At 37.9% G+C, this 18,479-nt stretch overlaps 1 protein-coding gene across 1 annotated transcript in view; it reads right to left on the bottom strand.

Annotated features, from left to right (window-relative positions):
• The window catches only part of CNTNAP4 (contactin associated protein family member 4), a 279,906-nt gene that overhangs the window by 16,226 nt on the left and 245,201 nt on the right, over positions 1–18,479 (bottom strand). Inside the window, exons 17-21 of the mRNA XM_075411353.1 lie at positions 15,021–15,239; positions 7,932–8,171; positions 6,960–7,184; positions 5,440–5,573; positions 4,302–4,389 (exon numbers count right to left, since the gene is read on the bottom strand). Coding sequence (XP_075267468.1) covers positions 4,302–4,389; positions 5,440–5,573; positions 6,960–7,184; positions 7,932–8,171; positions 15,021–15,239 — 906 coding nt within the window. The remainder of the gene's footprint in view (positions 1–4,301; positions 4,390–5,439; positions 5,574–6,959; positions 7,185–7,931; positions 8,172–15,020; positions 15,240–18,479) is intronic.

The following is an 18,479-nucleotide window of genomic DNA, read 5'->3' as shown; positions in this document are numbered from 1 at the left end:
ACAAAAAACCTGAGCTATGTACAACTGCAGAAAAGCTCAGACATGTACTTGCCCAGCTGAAGAGATAATTCTTAGAAAATCCATAGCTTTCTAGCCTACTTTAAAACATATGAGTTTTATCCGAACAACATTTCAAAGTACGTGAAAAACATGATTTCATATTTTGTTACTCCTACTTCTGTTCAGACCTCTTCACTGCAGCAAAAACTCATTACTTTTTTCCACTGCCTTCACAAAGTCTCATTCCAGCTCTAGACATGACTTCACAGGAATCAAGACCCATAGAAGTCAGATTTAAAAAGAAACAACAGCTCTTCAATAGCATGTCTCCTTTGAAAGGGGGAGAAGAGGAACATATATTTTCTTCAGGACAGATTCTGTAAACTGTGTCAAATTTGGCCGAGTGCCCCCACAGGTCATTGTAACTCTATGCTTCACATTTCTGTGAGGATGCAAAGTCATCATGTAACTGAAGAAATTCTCAGCTCTGAACTTTTATAACACTGTGGATTCTCTGGAAGAGAAAACGTTGGTCCTGATCAAAAGAGACTGCTATTTGCCTAAAAATGTGCATTTCATTACATTGCATCAAATGCATTTTTAAGTAAATTGATGCAAACTTTGATATGAAATTTCATAACAAAAATAACAAAACCTTTAATTCTGTGTTCATCATTGTAGTACCACCCTTATGTAAGTGTGACTGCAATAGACTACTACAATTCAGAACATTATAAATTCCTGATTCAGATTTATCATCTGTTTGTGAGGTTTTGAAATATTTTAAACAGTTTTCTTACAGTGGTTTATATTTCAGCGAACATTGCTTTACAGTTATGCTTAACAATCATTCTCTTTTTCATTTTCTGTGCATATCTACATACCAGTTCATTTCTGGACGGTGAGTTCTATAAAGAAAATCTCCATTTCAAAAATGATATAAATTTCTCTTTGTGTTAGAGGTCCCTAGTTATTCTTCCAGTAACAAAACTGATCAGCTATAGTCAGACTCTTCCAAACAATCACAACCAAACAATGATGAGGATATTTCTTTAAAAAGTCTATAAATATGATCTTTAAATTTCATTATTCTAAACTACATAGCAGTTAGTTACCATAATCATGGAAACAATTATCATTGTAAGCATTTTGTCATATATTCAAAATTATTCTTCCACCTATGCTAGACAAAACTCTCAGAATAGAAAACCACAACCATCTATTTGATGGGTAAGGAATTACCTGTAGAGCCTTATCCAAATTGTTGCATGCAACAGCTCAACATCTAAATGGAGATCAATAATAAGTGGTGTCCCTCAGGGGTCCACACTGGGGCTGGTCCTGTTCAATATGTTAATGACACAGGCAAGTAGGATTGAGCGCATCCTCGGTGAGTTTGTGGATGACACCAAGCAAAGTGGTGCGTTGATTCACTAGAGGCAAAGGATGTGATCCAGGGGGACCTGGAAAAGCTTGAACAGTGATCCAATGTGAACCTCATGAGGTTCAACAAGGCCAAGTGAAAGGTCCTGCACCTGCATCAGGGCAAATCTCACTATCAATACAGACTTGGGAATGAAGGGATTGAGAGCAGCCCTACCGAGAAGGATTTGGGGATACTGGTGGATGAAAAATTGGACATAATCTGGTAATATGCACTTACATCCCAGAAAGCCAACCATATCCTGGGCTGCAACAAAAGTAGCGTGGTCAGCAGGTCGAGGGAGCGGATTCTGCTCCTTTACTTTGCTCTGATGAGAGCCCAGCTGGAGTCCTGCATCCAGCTCTGGAGTTCCCAGCAGAAGACAGACATGAATCTGTTAGAGCAGGTCTAAAGGAGACCTGGTCAGAGGGGAACACATCTCCTATGAAGAAAGACTGAGAGAGCTGGGGTTCTTCAGCCTGGAGAAGGGAATGCTATGGGATGACCTTATTGCAGCCTCTCAGTACACAAAGGCAGCTTTTGAGAAAGCTGGAGAGAGAATTTTTACAAGAGTCTTTACAACAGGACGTGGTGTAACAGTTTTAAATTAATAGGATAGACTTAGATTAGATGTAAGGAAAATGTTTGGGATTTTTATTATGAGGGTGGTGAGACACTGGAGCAGGTTGCCCCAAGAAGTTGTGGATCCCCGTCAACGAAAGTGTTCAAGGTCAGGTTGTACAAGGCTTTGAGCAATCTGATATAGTGAAAGATGTCCCTGCCTGTGGTATGAGGGTTGGAGCTAGGTGATCTTTTAAGGTGCCTTTCAAACTGAAACCATTTTGTGACTCTATCATCTTACACATCAGCCTACTAAATTAATTACATTTAAAATATCACATTCAAATCTCTCTCAATCCCTTTACGTATCTACTTTCCCAAACAATGATAGGTCAGAAATTATCTTAATTATGCTTTGGTCTTGTGAAATTGAACTGAAGATTTCATTAAGTCCTTTTTTCTAGCTGAAATTACGTATAGGAGAGCATATCTTTGGAACTGATTTTTGTGTGTATGTGTGTGTATGCACACGTATGTGTAACAGAAAGAATTAAACTCTAACTTTTACTCAGAATAGAGCAGAAAACTAATTTGATACACATTTTGTTTCAGATTTACGTTATTTGAATATAGATAGAGGTCAGACAGAAACTTGCAAAGACTCACTGCCTCCCTCCCAGTGGCATAATGGACTATTTCAGATAATGTTTTGCTTGTCAGTAGGAGATTCTTTGGGAAAACATAACAGCATTTTTCACCATCATAGCTAGGACAGTATTTCTGGGTCTGTTACAATGGCAGAAACATTGATTTACCAAAGCTATTATGTTATTCCCAAAGGTGCTATACAAAAAAGCGGTAGATATATGGATCCTGGAGGGGCACCTCAGGTACATAGTAATAAAATCCCTCTAAAGTAAACCACATAAAGGGGAATGTGAAGAAAACACTTCTTTGATCTTCTGGTTTAGGGTGGAAATTATAAAAAACATGTAAATAGTTCCTATAAGCCTGGGGGAGCAAGATAAAGTAATATATATTCTATACTAAGTTGAGATGAAAAGTCAATTTCCCCCATGTCACATATCACAGTTTTCTGAATTTATTTCTACAAAAAGACTTTGTTAATGCTTTAGCTGACTTCAAGAGATTTTTAAAGAATGGGAAACCATCAGTCCTTTGCAAGCAGTTTACTGGCTAAGTGTTCAAATACCAATGAGTTAGAGAGGGAGCCAGTTCATTTCTCAGATCTCATTTTGGAACATAATAATTTCTGTTAAAAATTGCTTTTATTAAAAATAAAGAGAACTGTGTTCAGTTACGGTGATAATCTGGATGCCATATGATATTATAAACATCTAAGATCTATAAACTTAGCTATATTTTCTTCCAATAATCCACATTCGGTAAACCACTTTATTCTACTATTAGCCCAAGACCACTTGTGGAAGGATGAAAATAATCAAACTATAAAATGGTGAAAAGGTCAGTGTAGCCTTAGTTACTATATATCAAACTATACTAGCTCTGTTTTCATATTGTTGGAGCAAGAAGTGCTATTAGAAGAAGAATTTACAAATGGACCTTTACTTGATACGGGAATGTAGCAACACAGATTTAAAATTACTTTAGAGGAAAGAGAAATATCCTTGAAATTTTCACCAGCAGCACAACTTCCTCTATTGTTGAATTTTCCCAGTGTGATGAATCTGAAAGTAAGAAGATCTTTAGAATTTTAGTTCAGGCTATTTTATTTTAACAAATCTGACAAAATGCTAATTGTAGATAGGTAAATTCCATTTTTACTACATTACTACAGAGAAACAGACAGCTTCTGATGAGTCATCACTAGACAAAGTATTTTGTCATAGTTTAACTTGTTTTTAAAAAGTTACTCCAAAAAAGTTTCTGTTTACGTTACCCTATCCCTAACTGTTTACATCAAAATCTAAACACAGAAAGTTTTTCAAATACAGTACATAATTGACAATGTTCTACCGTCTTTGTGTGTGATTTCACAGTGATTTGTTTTTTCCTGAGAACAAAAAAAGGGTACCGTTTCATAACGCTTGATTGCAAAATGAGAGAGAGAAGTGTGAAATTATTTTTAATGGAACTCACTTATCATTTTTCAGGAAGTACTTACCCATGATTATATTTGTATTTCAACAATACTGAAGTTTCTACCTTGATTGTGACTCAGTGTCTAATTAAATCCAAGACAACAAATGTCTTTCAGTGAGATTAGGGTTATTATTTTTTATGTGCCATGACATTTTGATTTATGTTTTAGAAAACCCCGTGGTGTTCCACTTACCTAAAATCTTGCCAAGTGTGAGAGACTTGATTGCATTGAATTCTGTGCCTGAAGAAAGAATAAACTTCATTCTTTCCTTCTGGTTGACCTGCAGAAAGGTTTAGTGAAGAACAGTGTAAAATTATGGAAGAGATATTAGTCAAAGTTTGCAAAAAAAAAGGTAAGATCAAGGTTAAAAGTAAAAGGAGCTGAGGAAAGCATTTGTAAGTTTTGGCATAAAAACCAATCAGGAAACAGATGATCAGCTTCCTCAGATCACTGATTATAGCTGAGATACTTCTTAAGCATCCCATTTATAAGCCTTTATTTATCTTAATGATTTGGCTGATTCCTGTTTTTTCATCTATAAGATGAATAAAAATGCTAAATCTTCAAACACATGAAAAAGGATCTTTTCATTAAAAAGGGCACTCAACTGTAAGTTCATAAAGATCAGATATTATACTGTAAATGCTCTGACCTCCAGGGTACCTCTAGAAATACTCATCTTCAAGCCTTGTACCACCACATAATTAAGCAAACTCAGCTCAGGCCTCAAAATACTAACTTGTAACATCCAGGGTTTTTAAACACTAATTTAAAAAATAAAGACTTCTTTACTTTCTAGTATCTACTATTAGCAAATCAAATATTTCTGAATTATAATCAAATTTACACAAAAAATAACAAAAAATCTTTTCCTTAATAGTCACGTTCCTTTGATGTAAAAGGGACTGAAGAAAAGTAGACAAATAGGCTTAAATTATTACATAGATGGTAATACATTTGTACTGTAGTTTGATACATAATTTAAAACAAAAAACAAAATGCAAAATCCAAACCCCAAAACAAATGACAGTAGTCATACACTTTTCACAAACTGTGAAAATCTAATCATCAAGCTATTCACTGTATATTCATATAAAATGATGGGTAGGTAGTGACCTTTTAAAAGAAACAAGATGAACATCAGAGAGATTGTCTAACGTAGACTTGCACTATGCATCATGAGTCTGATAACTTTTGCTTAATTTACTTGAGATATTAAAACACTGTTTATTTGGGGGTAATTGCCTTGTTGCAACTATTTACTTCATTTTGCTTTGGATCTTCTGTGTTTTTATGATAAACCATTTTGGATTTTGTCTAACTGAATTACCTCTACAAAGAGCATTTCCTCCTCTCTGTTAACCATCACATGTTGCAGTTGTCCATCAGCCATGCTTTTGATATTGATGCTGAAGACATCAGGATCTTGATGGCTATTTAGCTTGTATCTGATCTGTAAACTTCCTGCAGGTATAAATAGAGCACAAGATATAGTATACTACACACACAACAGGCAGTGTAGATCATATAAAATGCTTCCCGCTTCACAGGTGCATTTGAAGAGCAAAACAAATATTTAATTTATTTAAGGAATTAAGTACGAGATACTGACGTAAGTGAGAAATGAAAGAAGACAACAGGAAAAGTAAAAGCAATGCTGGAACCAGGAAGCAGTGGCAAAGATAGCCACAAACTGTCACATATCTGAACATTGTGTTAAAATTTGTGCAGAAATTTTAGTAAGTACTTTAATAATTCAGCTGAGAAAGACTTGGTCTGGTAGCTCGTATCAATGTGACATACAGAATAAAACTCAGCACCTTACAAGTACTGTTCTTCAGCAATGTTTACACCATCCAGACCTGCAAACCTCTGACCAGATGACAATTCGGTAGGATGCAGTTAATAATTTCTGGCTCACTTTCCATTTCTTCTTGTTAACTCCTGGCATATTGTCTGTACTCATCACACAGAGACTCCTTCACAGCAGAACACAGAGGCAGTGTGGTTTCTTTGTCAGATTCCCTTCCAGCTGTAGATGAACTACACCTTTTTACTCATCCTTTGGACAGCAAGGCCCAGGCCAGAGCCAGGCCAGTCATGAGTGAAATATGTTCCACCTCACATGACTGGGAGGATACTAGTTATTCTGCAACAAAATCTGTAAGCAGGAAAGTACAGAACCTTCTCTGAGCACAGAACCACTGTGACTCCAAAATGTCTTTGATAAACTCAAAGATTCAACTCAGTCTATGGAGTTTTCTAACTAAAAAATAAAATCTAGATGTAGAAGAAAAAATGAAAAAGAAAGATCCAAGTAACTTTTAATGTTCACTTAAACAGAAACATCAGTTGTATTATGTGTATTTTCACCCGTGTGTGCATGTATTTTCATGGGTGTATAAGTAGCTTATGAAATTAGCTGAAGAAAATGACCTGATTAATTTGGAAAATGGATAATGCACTTTCAAAGGTAGTTTTTTTCATTATGTATAGGATGGAAATTAATATGTCACATGAGTAGCAGAGAGATCACACACATTTTGAATTTCATTTCAAAACTTGAAAAATAATTGAATATGAAATATTTTACTGCATTTCTAAAGGATTTCCAGAAACAAATATTTTTGGCAACACGAAACAAACCTGGTAATAAAAGTTGAAATTACAGAAGGAGGAACATTTTTCTTGTGGAAAGCATTGCTTGCTGCAGCTGAAACATAAATATAACGTTTAAAGAAACAACAGGACAATGCTTACTTCACTATTCAGGTCTGGGAATCAGAGCGAATCTGAGTTGGCAGCTATGTTGTTCATTAGTGTTTCTAGATGGCCTATCTCAACACTCACCATTTCTGGCGAGGATGACTGAGAGGTATTCCTTGTAGAAGGAGCTGACATAAAGCAGTAAGCTTGGTGTCCGTGTTGTTCGGAAGGCAAACGTAATTGCTTCCTTGTTCAGCGTCATGTCAGCATAGAAAGAAGAAGCATGAGAACTAGAATTTTTAGCTAAGGTGTAATATTCTTGAAAATTGTATGTCACGGATGTGCCAGTCCCAAAATAGGCAGAGATCTCTGAAACAAAAAGTAATTCACTTTTTAATTATCATGCAAAACAGGACTAAAACTCTTTTTTTAAAAAACTTCTGCCACAGAGCAGAACAAAATTTATTCTTAACCATTGAGATAAAGCTGAAAAAGAAATATAAATGGAACTAGTATTTAGAACTACAGAGAAAAATAAAACCTAATCTGGGCTAGACCAAAATCCCAGTTAGACATGTGTCTTAAATATCTATTGCATGAAGAACTGCTTCTCTTTGTCTAGTTTTAAACATTTTTTCTGCTTTTTCACTGTTTTTCCATGTGCTTCAGGCCAGTATGTTCTGTCTTGTATGCATACTGCTCCTACAGAGAGAAAGGGGCAGCAGTTTGAATCTTAACATATTAGTTAAATTTGGCCACACCTGAAACACAGAAGTTTGAAAAGACACTGGTCAGGTGGGAGAAAGAAAAGGAGAATACAAACTAGATTATGATTTTCTTGTGGATTAATTACTCATGGGGAGTTCTGTATCTCTGTAATATCTCATAGCCATTTTCCGCTAAATGTAACTGTCTTAGACTATCCTGTTTTCACATACAACGTCCACACTTTGGAAAATTTCTGAAAATTTCTGTCATCTCGCTCAGTATCTTTGACAAAGTAAAATACAAATATTTTGGAAGCATTTAAACATATCTTTAAAGGGCTGTGAATATCTTGGTCTGGACTGTATGGCCCTGTTTTCAATAAATGATAAAGTTAATAGACATGCTTGCCTTTCTTACAGAATGGCCCAGCATAGGCAGAGAAAGTGCAGTCACAGGAGAATCCACTGTATTTCTCTCTACATTTTCCACCATTGTGACACAGGTTACCATAGCTGCTACAATGTCCAGGGCAGCCTGGTTCAACTTCTGGTGTTATCTTTGCTCTCTCTTCCAGGTCAAGTGCCTTTCCATTCAACTGTAATGAACGAATGCATCCCAAAAATCCTTTCTGCCTGGATGCTGTCCCACCTGAAATAAATTCACATGAGCTATTAAAATTTTAAAATAACTGATGTGTAAAAACCTCCTTATGTTTTACAGCGCCTGAACAGTCTACTATAAATTTCCAAGATACAAGCCTATGCATGTGAAAATATTTATAAATAGCTTTAAAAGCATATCTGATTTTTTTTTGTCACGTAATTACACAAAACCCTTGAAGATTTTAATGGGAAATAAGATTTTGCACAGTAAGATACCAAGCAGTGATGCATACTTTGATTAATTCACCAAGGAGTAACATTCAGTAATTATGCGGTTTTCTTTTTTTTCTTTATGAAAGAGAGAGAGGAGAGGAGAGGAGAGGAGAGGAGAGGGGAGGGGAGGGGAGGGGAGGGGAGGGGAGGGGAGGGGAGGGGAGGGGAGGGGAGGGGAGGGAAGGGAAGGGAAGGGAAGGGAAGGGAAGGGAAGGGAAGGGAAGGGAAGGGAAGGGAAGGGAAGGGAAGGGAAGGGAAGGGAAGGGAAGGGAAGGGAAGGGAAGGGAAGGGAAGGGAAGGGAAGGGAAGGGAAGGGAAGGGAAGGGAAGGGAAGGGAAGGGAAGGGAAGGGAAGGGAAGGGAAGGGAAGGGAAGGGAAGGGAAGGGAAGGGAAGGGAAGGGAAGGGAAGGGAAGGGAAGGGAAGGGAAGGGAAGAAAAGAAGAAAGAGAAGCAAAAACAAGAAAGAGAAGCAAAAACAAGAAAGAAATAAAAGCACAAGAAAGAAAATTGAAAGGAAAAAAAAAAACAAAACAAGAAAGAAACAGGAAAAAAAGCGAAAAAGAGGGCAGGAGAGTGACAAGCTTTACCGTTATTACTCTTTTACGATCCTACTGATTGATCAGCTGCTCTGTATGTCTGTCTGTCTGTCAGTCTCATGGTACGGATTATGATGCCCCTCGGCAGGTTCCTGGCCTGACATACTTCATTCCATATTAGAAACTGTGTCCACTCTTCAGCAATAGGGAGGATTGCTTCCTGTTCCTTCCCCCTCACTACAGAGGAATACTGGTCAGGATATACCTGACTACCAAGCATATGTGATAAAGATATAGGGCAATCCTAAGGCTAACAACAACTGTTGTTTCATTTATTTTCACTGTTACTTATTTTCAGCATAATTTCTGACAGCTAGCATTTCATTCAACCTGATTGCTTAGCAAGGTGTGCAATTTTTAAAAATGGGGGTGATGTTGCCCCTGCTCCAGTCGGTGGGGACGTCCCCAGACCGCAACGACCTCTCAGATATGATGGAGAGTGGCTTGGTAACTTCGTCCGCCAGTTCCCTCAGGACCCACGGGTGCATCTCATCAGGCCCCATGGACTTGTGCTCCTTCAGGCTCCTTAGGCATCCTCGAACCTGGTCGTCTCCTACAGTGAGCGGTTCTTCATTCTCCCAGTCCTCGCCTTTGCCTTTTGCAACTTGGGCAGTATGGCTAGTGCACTTGCTGTTGAAGACTGAGGCAAAAAAGTTGTTCGGCACCTCAGCTTTCTCCACATCCCAGGTAACCAGGTGTCCTGCTTCCTTCCGGAGAGGGCTCACAATTTCCCTAGTCTTCCTTCTATCACTGACATACCTATAGAAGTCTTTCTTGTTCCCTTTGACATCCCTGGCCAGATGTAATTCTGTCAGGGCTTTAGCTTTCCTAACTTGCTCCCTGGCTACTCGGACGATTTCTCTGTATTCCTCCCAAGGTACCTGTCCTTGTTTCCATCCTCTGTAGACCTCCTTCTTCTGATTGAGTTTGGCCAAGAGCTCCTTGTTCATCCATGCAGGCCTCCTGGCATTTCTGCCTGACTTCCTCTTGGTTGGGATGCATTGCTCCTGAGCTTGGAGGAGGTGATGCTTGAAAACTGACCAGCTTTCCTGGGCTCATCTTCCCTCTAGGGCTTTATCCCATGTTCATGGTAGCGAGTTTGCTGAGCACTCTCCTCACTGCCCTAAGGATCTTAAACTCCACCATTTCGTGGTCACTACAGCCAACGCTGCCCTTGAGCTTCACATTCCCCACCAGCCCCTCCTTGTTGGTGAGAACAAGGTCCAGCATTCCACCTCTCCTCGTGGGCTTCTCAATCACTTGGAGGAAGAAGTTGTCCTCAACGCATTCCAGGAACCTTCTGGCTTGCCTGTGCCTTGCTGTGTTGTCCATCCAACAGTTGTCGGGGTGGTTGAAGTCTCCCATGAGGACCAGGGCTTTTGAACTAGAGGCTTGTCCTATCTGCCTGTATGTCCTAAAGTGCCACATCTACATGTTTTTTAAACACCTCCAGGGATGGTGACTCAACCACCTCCCCCGGCAGTCTATTCCAATGTCTGACCACTCTTTCAGTAAAGAAATTTTTATTAATATCTAGTCTACAACTCCCCTGATGCAACTTGAGGCCATTGCCTCTAGTCCTATTGCTAGTTACCTGGGAGAAGAGACTATCCCTTTCAGGTAGTTGTAGAGAGCAGTAAGGTCCCCCCTTGGCCTCCTCTTCTCCAGACTAAACAAGCCCAGTTCCGTCAGCTGCTCCTCATGAGACTTGTTCCCTAGACCCCTCACCAGCCTCATTGCCATAGCCTGAGTGCGCTCCAGCACCTCAATGTCCGTTCTGTAGTGAGGGGCCCAAAACTAAACACAGTGCTCGAAGTGTGGACTCACAAGTGCCAAGTACAGTGACACAATCACCTCCCTATTCCTGCTGGCCACACTATTCCTGATACATGCCAGGAGGTCATGTCCAGCTTTTCGTCCACCAGTACCCCCAAGTCCTTCTCAGCGGGGGTGCTCTCAAGCCCGTTATCTCCCAGCCTGTACTGATAGCAGGGGTTACCCTACCCCAGATGCAGGACCTTGCACTTGGCCTTGTTGAACCTCTTGAGGTTCGCACAGGCCCACTCCTCCAGCTTCTCCAGGTCCCTCTGAATGACATCCCATCCTTCTGGTTTGTCAGCTGCACCACTTAGCTCAGTGTCATCTGCAAACTTGCTGACGGTCCTGTCCTTTGTTGCACAACTTACTCTGATATTTCCTGTCATTTGCTTCCTTTCAAAAACTTAAAGCAGAAAATACTCCACAATACGTAAGATTACCAACTATAATTCTCATGCATTTCCAACTAACTTTTGGTTAAATATTTCCATGTGACCATCTGTTTTCATCATTTTCTGTTTCAAAGTTTGTGAAAGTCTTTGTATTACATAGAAAATCTTGATGTAGCTGTTGTTATTTACAGATATAATGGCACAAAATCACCTAATGATACAAAGATTTTATGTTATGTTTTCTAAAACAAGCATTTTGATGTCAACTTTAGGCTTTATTTCTTCTTCTGGCTTCTTTGGAAAACCAGAGTATATAGATCTAAGAAGTAAAGAAAGAGTGTTTCAGCCGGACAAAATCACAGTCCTAGTATGTTAGTAACTAACTGATGAGTGACTATGAGAGGTACTAGGTATACGAAATGACATTTAAGAATGTCATCCTTAGGACACTGTATGCTTCATTTCTCTCTAAATCCTTTCACTGGCTTGGGCAGACAAGCCTGAGTCTGTACGAGTGGACTGTCAGTGGAAGGAGTCAAACAGTAAGGTTCATTACTCCTGGCACTGAATAAAACTATATTTAATTGAACAGATAAAAATATCTTATAAATAGTTGGGAGTTATAAAAAGCTGCATTATTGAAACAATTGTTTTAACTCAAACACAAAATCAACTAGACACCATACTGATGCACATGACAGTAATGCAGAAACAGATTACCCAAAAAAACTTGGTGCAGTCATAGCAAACCCTCATAAATTATATTCAGGAAATGCATGATACAAATGATTCAAATGAATCACTATCATTTGTTATGTCACACTTCAAAAACACTGTTTTGCCTGAACAAAATCAAATAAATGCTATTTTTATCACTTCTGCTCCAAATTATTTCAAAATAATTGTACAAACTCATAAGGGATTTCAGGGTACACATTACTATAGTGAACGTTGTTTTGTTTTACTCCCAGGATCTTGAAGAATTTTCAGAGATTAAAAAAACCCACCACAGCAGAAGAAAAACAACAGAATCACTCTTCTAATACAATTATTTGCCTGAATATTTTCTGAGGAAAACAAGCTAGACAGCTTGCTTGTAGATAAGTCAAAACAGTTTTTAAACTGTCAGCTCCGTACAGGAGATGGATGTATATAAATTTACTAGAATTTGTCAACTTATTTGACAAAATCCCCACTCTATTCAATGACCAATTACTGCATAAAAATTGCCAGAAAGTGCAACTGTCAATACAGGTTAGTACAGTATTTGGTTGTTTGGGAGAAGGGTTAGAAGAACTAGAGATGTATTAATTGCCAGAATCATTAGAAAACTGTTTGGACTTGATATTACCTTAAATGTCTATAGGATTCTACTGTTTCTTAGTCTTGCTTCACAGATCAGACCTGGCAAATTCAACCTGATCTAATTTCAATGGTTCATATAATAGCATTTATATGGTAAGTCAAGTCAGAGGACAGCAATATAATTTATTGTGGTATAATAAACAGAAATCTCCCAGTCCTTCCATTAATAGTTCTAGTCAGTTGCTAGGAATAGAAACTAATTTTAAGACTTCTCCTAACTCCACTATAGCTAATGTCTTGGATATATCTATTGCTATACAATTCTCTTCCATGCTTTTAATCAAAATATAAAATTCTGCAATGTTTGGTCTCATCTCCATCTTCTACGCTTGATGCATTCTGAGGCACAGGCCAGAATTCCAATCCATACCAGCACGCAAGAGTTCCCTCTCCATTAAATTGTTTCTTAAGGATTCACAGTTTCTGTAGCTACAATTTCAGAACACTGTTCCCCTTAATCAGAACACTATTACCCTTAATTGCGCTCCACCTCAACACACAGCAAATAAAATATATTCATTTCACATGATGTGTCTCACAGCAGATCTTGCTAAAGATCTTTTAAAAAGTAGCGGACACTTTACATGCTTTTATACTGTATACCATATATACATACACCAGAAACTTAGAAATTCATAATATGGCAATATTACAATAACAATGTTACCATGTACACAAGACGTAGCTCTGCATAGCTCTATGTAATAGTTAAACAAACATTAATTATTTTTGCGCTATTCCATTTTTGCTTTTCCAGTGTTTTATCTAAACACATTAGTGTCATATTTGCTAAAGTACAGAGGCAGAAATATTCAGGTAAACTTCTTCCTTTGAAGCGTTCACGGTTTAGACAGAACCAACCATAGATCTGGATCTTTCCTGGTTGTGTGAAATTAACGAATAGTCCATTTCTCTTGTTTCCAATACTAAGTAAACACAGCCTGATTATTTCACTACATGAGATAGCAAGAGGCAGAGGAGTAGATCACAGATTCATCAAATCACAGAACAGTTTGAGTTGGAACGGCTCTTTAAAGATCATCTAGTCCAATCCCTCTGCCATGGGCAGGGACATCCTTCATTAGATCAGGCTGCTCAAAGTTCTGTCCAACCTGACTTTGAATAATCCAGTGATGGGGCATTCACATCTTTTCTGGGCAACCTGAGGGGTTGTGGATGAAGAGAGAAAAAAAAATTCCTTGAATTACATAAGTTACACATCTTCCTTCAGCAGAGATGACATCCTCTCAGAAAAATGGTGCAAATGGAGATCCTTTAGCAGTTCTTTAAACAAACTTCAGAAGAAGAAAACTGGTTGAAATCCTGTCCAGCAGTGTCTTGAGTTTAGCTGGGATAGGGTTAATTTTCACAGGAAGCTGGCTGGGCTGACCCAAACTAGCCAAACAAATGGGATATTTTATACCATATGACATCATGCTCAGTATTTAAGTGGGGGAGCTACCTAGAGCAGGGGGATGTGCTACTCAGGAGCAAACAGAGCATCGAGCAGTGAGAAAATTGCACACTGTATACTCTTTTCATCTGCATTGCTATTTTTATTTTCTTAGAATCATAGAACCATTAAGTTTGGAAAAGACCTCTAAGATTATCAAGTCCAACCATCAACCCAACACCACTGTGCCTGCTAACCCATGTCCTGAAGTGGCATATCTACAAGTTTTTTAAACACCTCCAGGGATGGTGACTCCGCTACTTCCCTGAGCAGCCTATTCCAATGCCTTACCACTGTTTCAGTAAAAATATTTTTCCTAATCTAATCTAAATCTCCCCTGATGCAACGTGAGGCCATTTCTTTTCGTCCTATCACTAGTTACTTGGGAGAAGAGATCAACACCTGCCTCACTATAACCTCCTTTCAGGTAGTTGTAGAGAGCGGTAAGGTCCCCCCTCAGACTCCGGTTCTCCAGATTAAACAACCCCAGCTTCCTCAGCCATTCCTCATAAGACTTGTTCTCTAGACCCTTCACCAGCCTCATTGCTCTTCTCTGGACACGCTCCAGCACCTCAAAGTCTTTCTTGTCATGGGGGGCCCAAGAGTGAACACAGTTCTTCTCCCTTTGCTATTCTGTTAAACTGTTTTCATCCCAACACACAAGTTTTGCCTTTTCCTTTTGATTCTCCTCCCCATCCCACTGGGGGCCGGGAAGGGGAAGAGAAAGAGCGGCTGCATGGTTCTTTATTGGCAGCTGGGGCTAAACCATGACAAGTAGTAACCATAGGCTAATGCACTGACTTTGTAATCTCAAAGTCAAGCTACATCTCTGGATTTTTCACAAAGACTCTCGTCTCATCATACAAACAGTTTTTGAAGGAGCCAGTTGCCATCTATTTTTCTTCGTTTTTTTTGTCCCCTTTCCCTATTTTCATGATGGTAACTAGGAAAGATTCTGTTAAATGGGTTCGGAAAGATTCCGTTAAATGAGTGCCTACCTACAAAAAGCTGGCTGTTGAGCTGCAAGTGAATATGCCCATCGGGTGGAGCACCGTGAGACTTTTGAGGAAGCTGGTCTACTTGTAAGGATGCTTCTTTGATGTTGCGTTCAGCCTTCACATAATGCCACTGGTTGTCATTTAAGGAAGTGAGTGATTGCACTGTAACTTCGCTAGGTCCATTTCCAACATCAAATGAAAAAACCACTTCAGATGGAGCTAGAAAGAGGACAGTAATAAAGCACATTTAAATTATTTCATAGTTAATTGAGTCACAAAATCATTAACTGGGAGAACAAGTTATTTTAAGGTCTAGTCTATTATTTCATGGGATAAGACTGGTTGTTTTAGGGAAAAAGTTTACTTCAGAAAGCCTATCCCCAAGGCTCATTCTTCACACTCTCTGACAATGAGAACAACGATTTGTCAACAACATGGAAATAAAAATGTTTTTGGCCCCCTGGAGAGCATAGTAGTCAAGAAACAGTGAAATGTGCTAGCTTCATTATTTTTCACTTCAGATAAAGAGCATCTCTTGCTTACATGCTAATTGGTTACCATTGTTAACTATATTTAAATTATCACCACTACAATCCAATCAACATCTTCTACTGTCTACTTGCTTTTGTTATTTATTCACTTAATCTCTACAAGTATCAGAGGGCAAATTTTGATGCAGTTTATAAGATTGTGCATACAGTGAATGAAATTGAGCCATTCCCTAAGCAACTTTCATGTTACATGGTTTTATAGTTTCCTTAGAAAATCATAACTGAATCTTTGCAGGTCAAAATAATAAGATGAGGAACCTGTCAGAAATTGCAGATCTGAAAATTACAAATATTCTCTCTGAAACTGTTTCTTTAACATATTCAAGGACAATTGTGTATGAAAATAAGTAATCCCTAAAAAAGGGGTTACCAGCATTTCGAATTAGTAGGGATTTGATTAAAGGACTTGAGGTCTGAGAAGACTCCATGAATCCAAGAGAAAGGTTCTCATCTATGTCATTGGATTCTGAGAGAAAAGCAAAACAATTAGAAGTAGTCAAAGGAAACAAATCAGCTTTAAACAACATAGTCAAAGATGAATTTACTGAATTTCAAAAAACTGTTTTTATGAAATATTTTTATTTTCTTTTCACTTTTAAAAGATTCATTAAACTTTTTAAAATATTGAGATCCACTTTGGCCAACCTTTAGACTGAATAAAGCCACATGCTTGCAATCCCTTAAGCCCTGAATCTGGTTTTTATAAAGTATTTATCTATAAGAACTGAATCTGAGAGAGAAAAGTAACATGATAAATAAACAAAGCATTTGACTTTCCGAATCAAATAAGGCATAATGTGCAGTTAATTTTTAAACAGAATGAGTTTTTAATGGATTATCTCTTCTGCTTAAAAATCAGCAAGTTTTTATACTATAATTAGAAATAACTGACTTCTAAAAACAGTTCCTCAGTAAAATTAATTTTAGGATAAATTTGTTTCATTTGGAAAAAATTGAGAGCTCAGTCTCTCCTCTCTGAGAGGTAAAAAAAACCCCAAAGAACCACAAAGTCAGAGAACAAAAGCAGCAGAAACTGTGTGATCAGGTTTAGATAATTCCTGCTGAATGTCACCTTCTGCAGAGAGGTCTTTGTAATCCTCTGGATACTGTTGGAGTGAAGCCTGAAAACACAAATTCTGCTTTGAACTCCCTGAATGTGCCTATTAAATAGCATATCAGAAAAATAGATCTGATAAATAATGTTGCTGTTTAGATTTTAAAGGCAAGACAACATGTAATAAAGATTTATAAATAACCATTGAAATAATGAACTATATTAGTACCACTAAAAAAGTAATATAATCTTAAAAAAAGAGAACCAGTCCCAGAAGTTCCAGAGATGAAGGCCCATACAGCAAGGATGACTGCATGGTCATCCGTTGTAGTGTCTGAATACAGACCATTATGTCAGAAAAGGTAAAAACCAGAATCAGTTAACAATTTATAGTATTTTAAATAATTCTGCTAAAATCGTCTACACTGCAAATTTGGAAGAAAATTTATATTTATTAACACAGTGGTCAAACCACCTGTGGAAGGTATGCCACAGAATGTGGAGAGATGTGGACTGAGTTCTAAAATTTGTCCTCTTGTGACAAAGGACCAGGGCAAAGAGCACTTTGGTCATTTCCTGGACATCAGGGGAGGGTACGTCCAGGAGTTCTCTTCTGGTGCAAAAATACTTTCTAGGCCTTACCTAGGTTGGCATTACCCAAAAATTTTCCAAACATTGCAGGGACTCTTGTGGCCCTAATACATTTAAACATAGGCAGAGCAGAGCTATAGATTGGCAAAGTGGAGCAAATTTGCAGTTGATGGCCATCATGGAGAGTGGTCAGTGGCTAGCTGTGGCTAAAATGACTAATAGGAAGCACAGTCATCGAGAACTTTTCAGAGCATCAAGGTTGAGCTTCACATGCAGAAGCAGAAAGTGATTATCAAGCAATATGCTACAGAATACAAAACCCATGCACTTTCCATAAAGGAAACAATTGTATTCCACTCATCCTGGACAGTGAGTACCTAAATTAGGGCAAACGAAGGCCAACAGCAGCTACCCATTGGGCTCTTCCGAACTATTTCCAAGCAAACGCAGAAGACCCTCCAAATTAATACACCATAGTGTTCCCAAACCTACTTTAAATTTTTGCTTTACGCTTTGCTTATAAATAGGAAATAATTCTCCACTGAGCACTTCAATAACATAAAATAGTTACTCAGCCTTTTGGCTAGAACATGTAATCTGCGGTCATAAAAGTATTTAATAGAGTGTACTATTCAGAGTTGAATCAGCTTTGTTGCTTTCTACTACTACTTCTGCAGAAGATTACAAGAATTCAGACAAAAAATTTAAAGATTTGAGATTTTCATAATTCTGTAAAAAAATGAAGGATCAAGTATCTTTTTCTAGATGATCCACTTCCTCTGTTTTTTAAAATACTTTTACGATGATTATGCACATTTTTACAATAGTTTTCTAGAATGTTATACACAGATACACTGCAGTGTTCATAACTTCATAAATAAAAGAATTATATAAAAGCTTGAGAGCAATCAATAAAATGCTAGGAAAAATCATTGTGTTCACAAGTATGGAGTGCCAAATGTTAATGACATAATGAATTTTAAATAATTTCTAACACTTCCTCATCTTAAGCACTGACACTTCATATTTTCATTATTATTATTTATTATTACACAAATCAAAGACATTGATTTCTGTGGAACTATTATAGACTATCAAGTGTAGGTTGGTGATTTATAGTCACATCTGTTATAAAAGAGTATATGATTATGAAATCTAAATGATCCTATACAATACGAAATGTTCAAGGTGAATATATTTTTTTTTTTATTGAGAGAGAAAGGTACTTGTGATGTAAATGTATATTGCTTGTTTTTAACTGAT

The sequence above is a fragment of the Opisthocomus hoazin genome, chromosome Z (genome assembly GCF_030867145.1).
Source record: "Opisthocomus hoazin isolate bOpiHoa1 chromosome Z, bOpiHoa1.hap1, whole genome shotgun sequence".
NCBI lineage: Eukaryota > Metazoa > Chordata > Aves > Opisthocomiformes > Opisthocomidae > Opisthocomus > Opisthocomus hoazin.
This window is presented reverse-complemented; position numbering and strand designations above follow the sequence as displayed.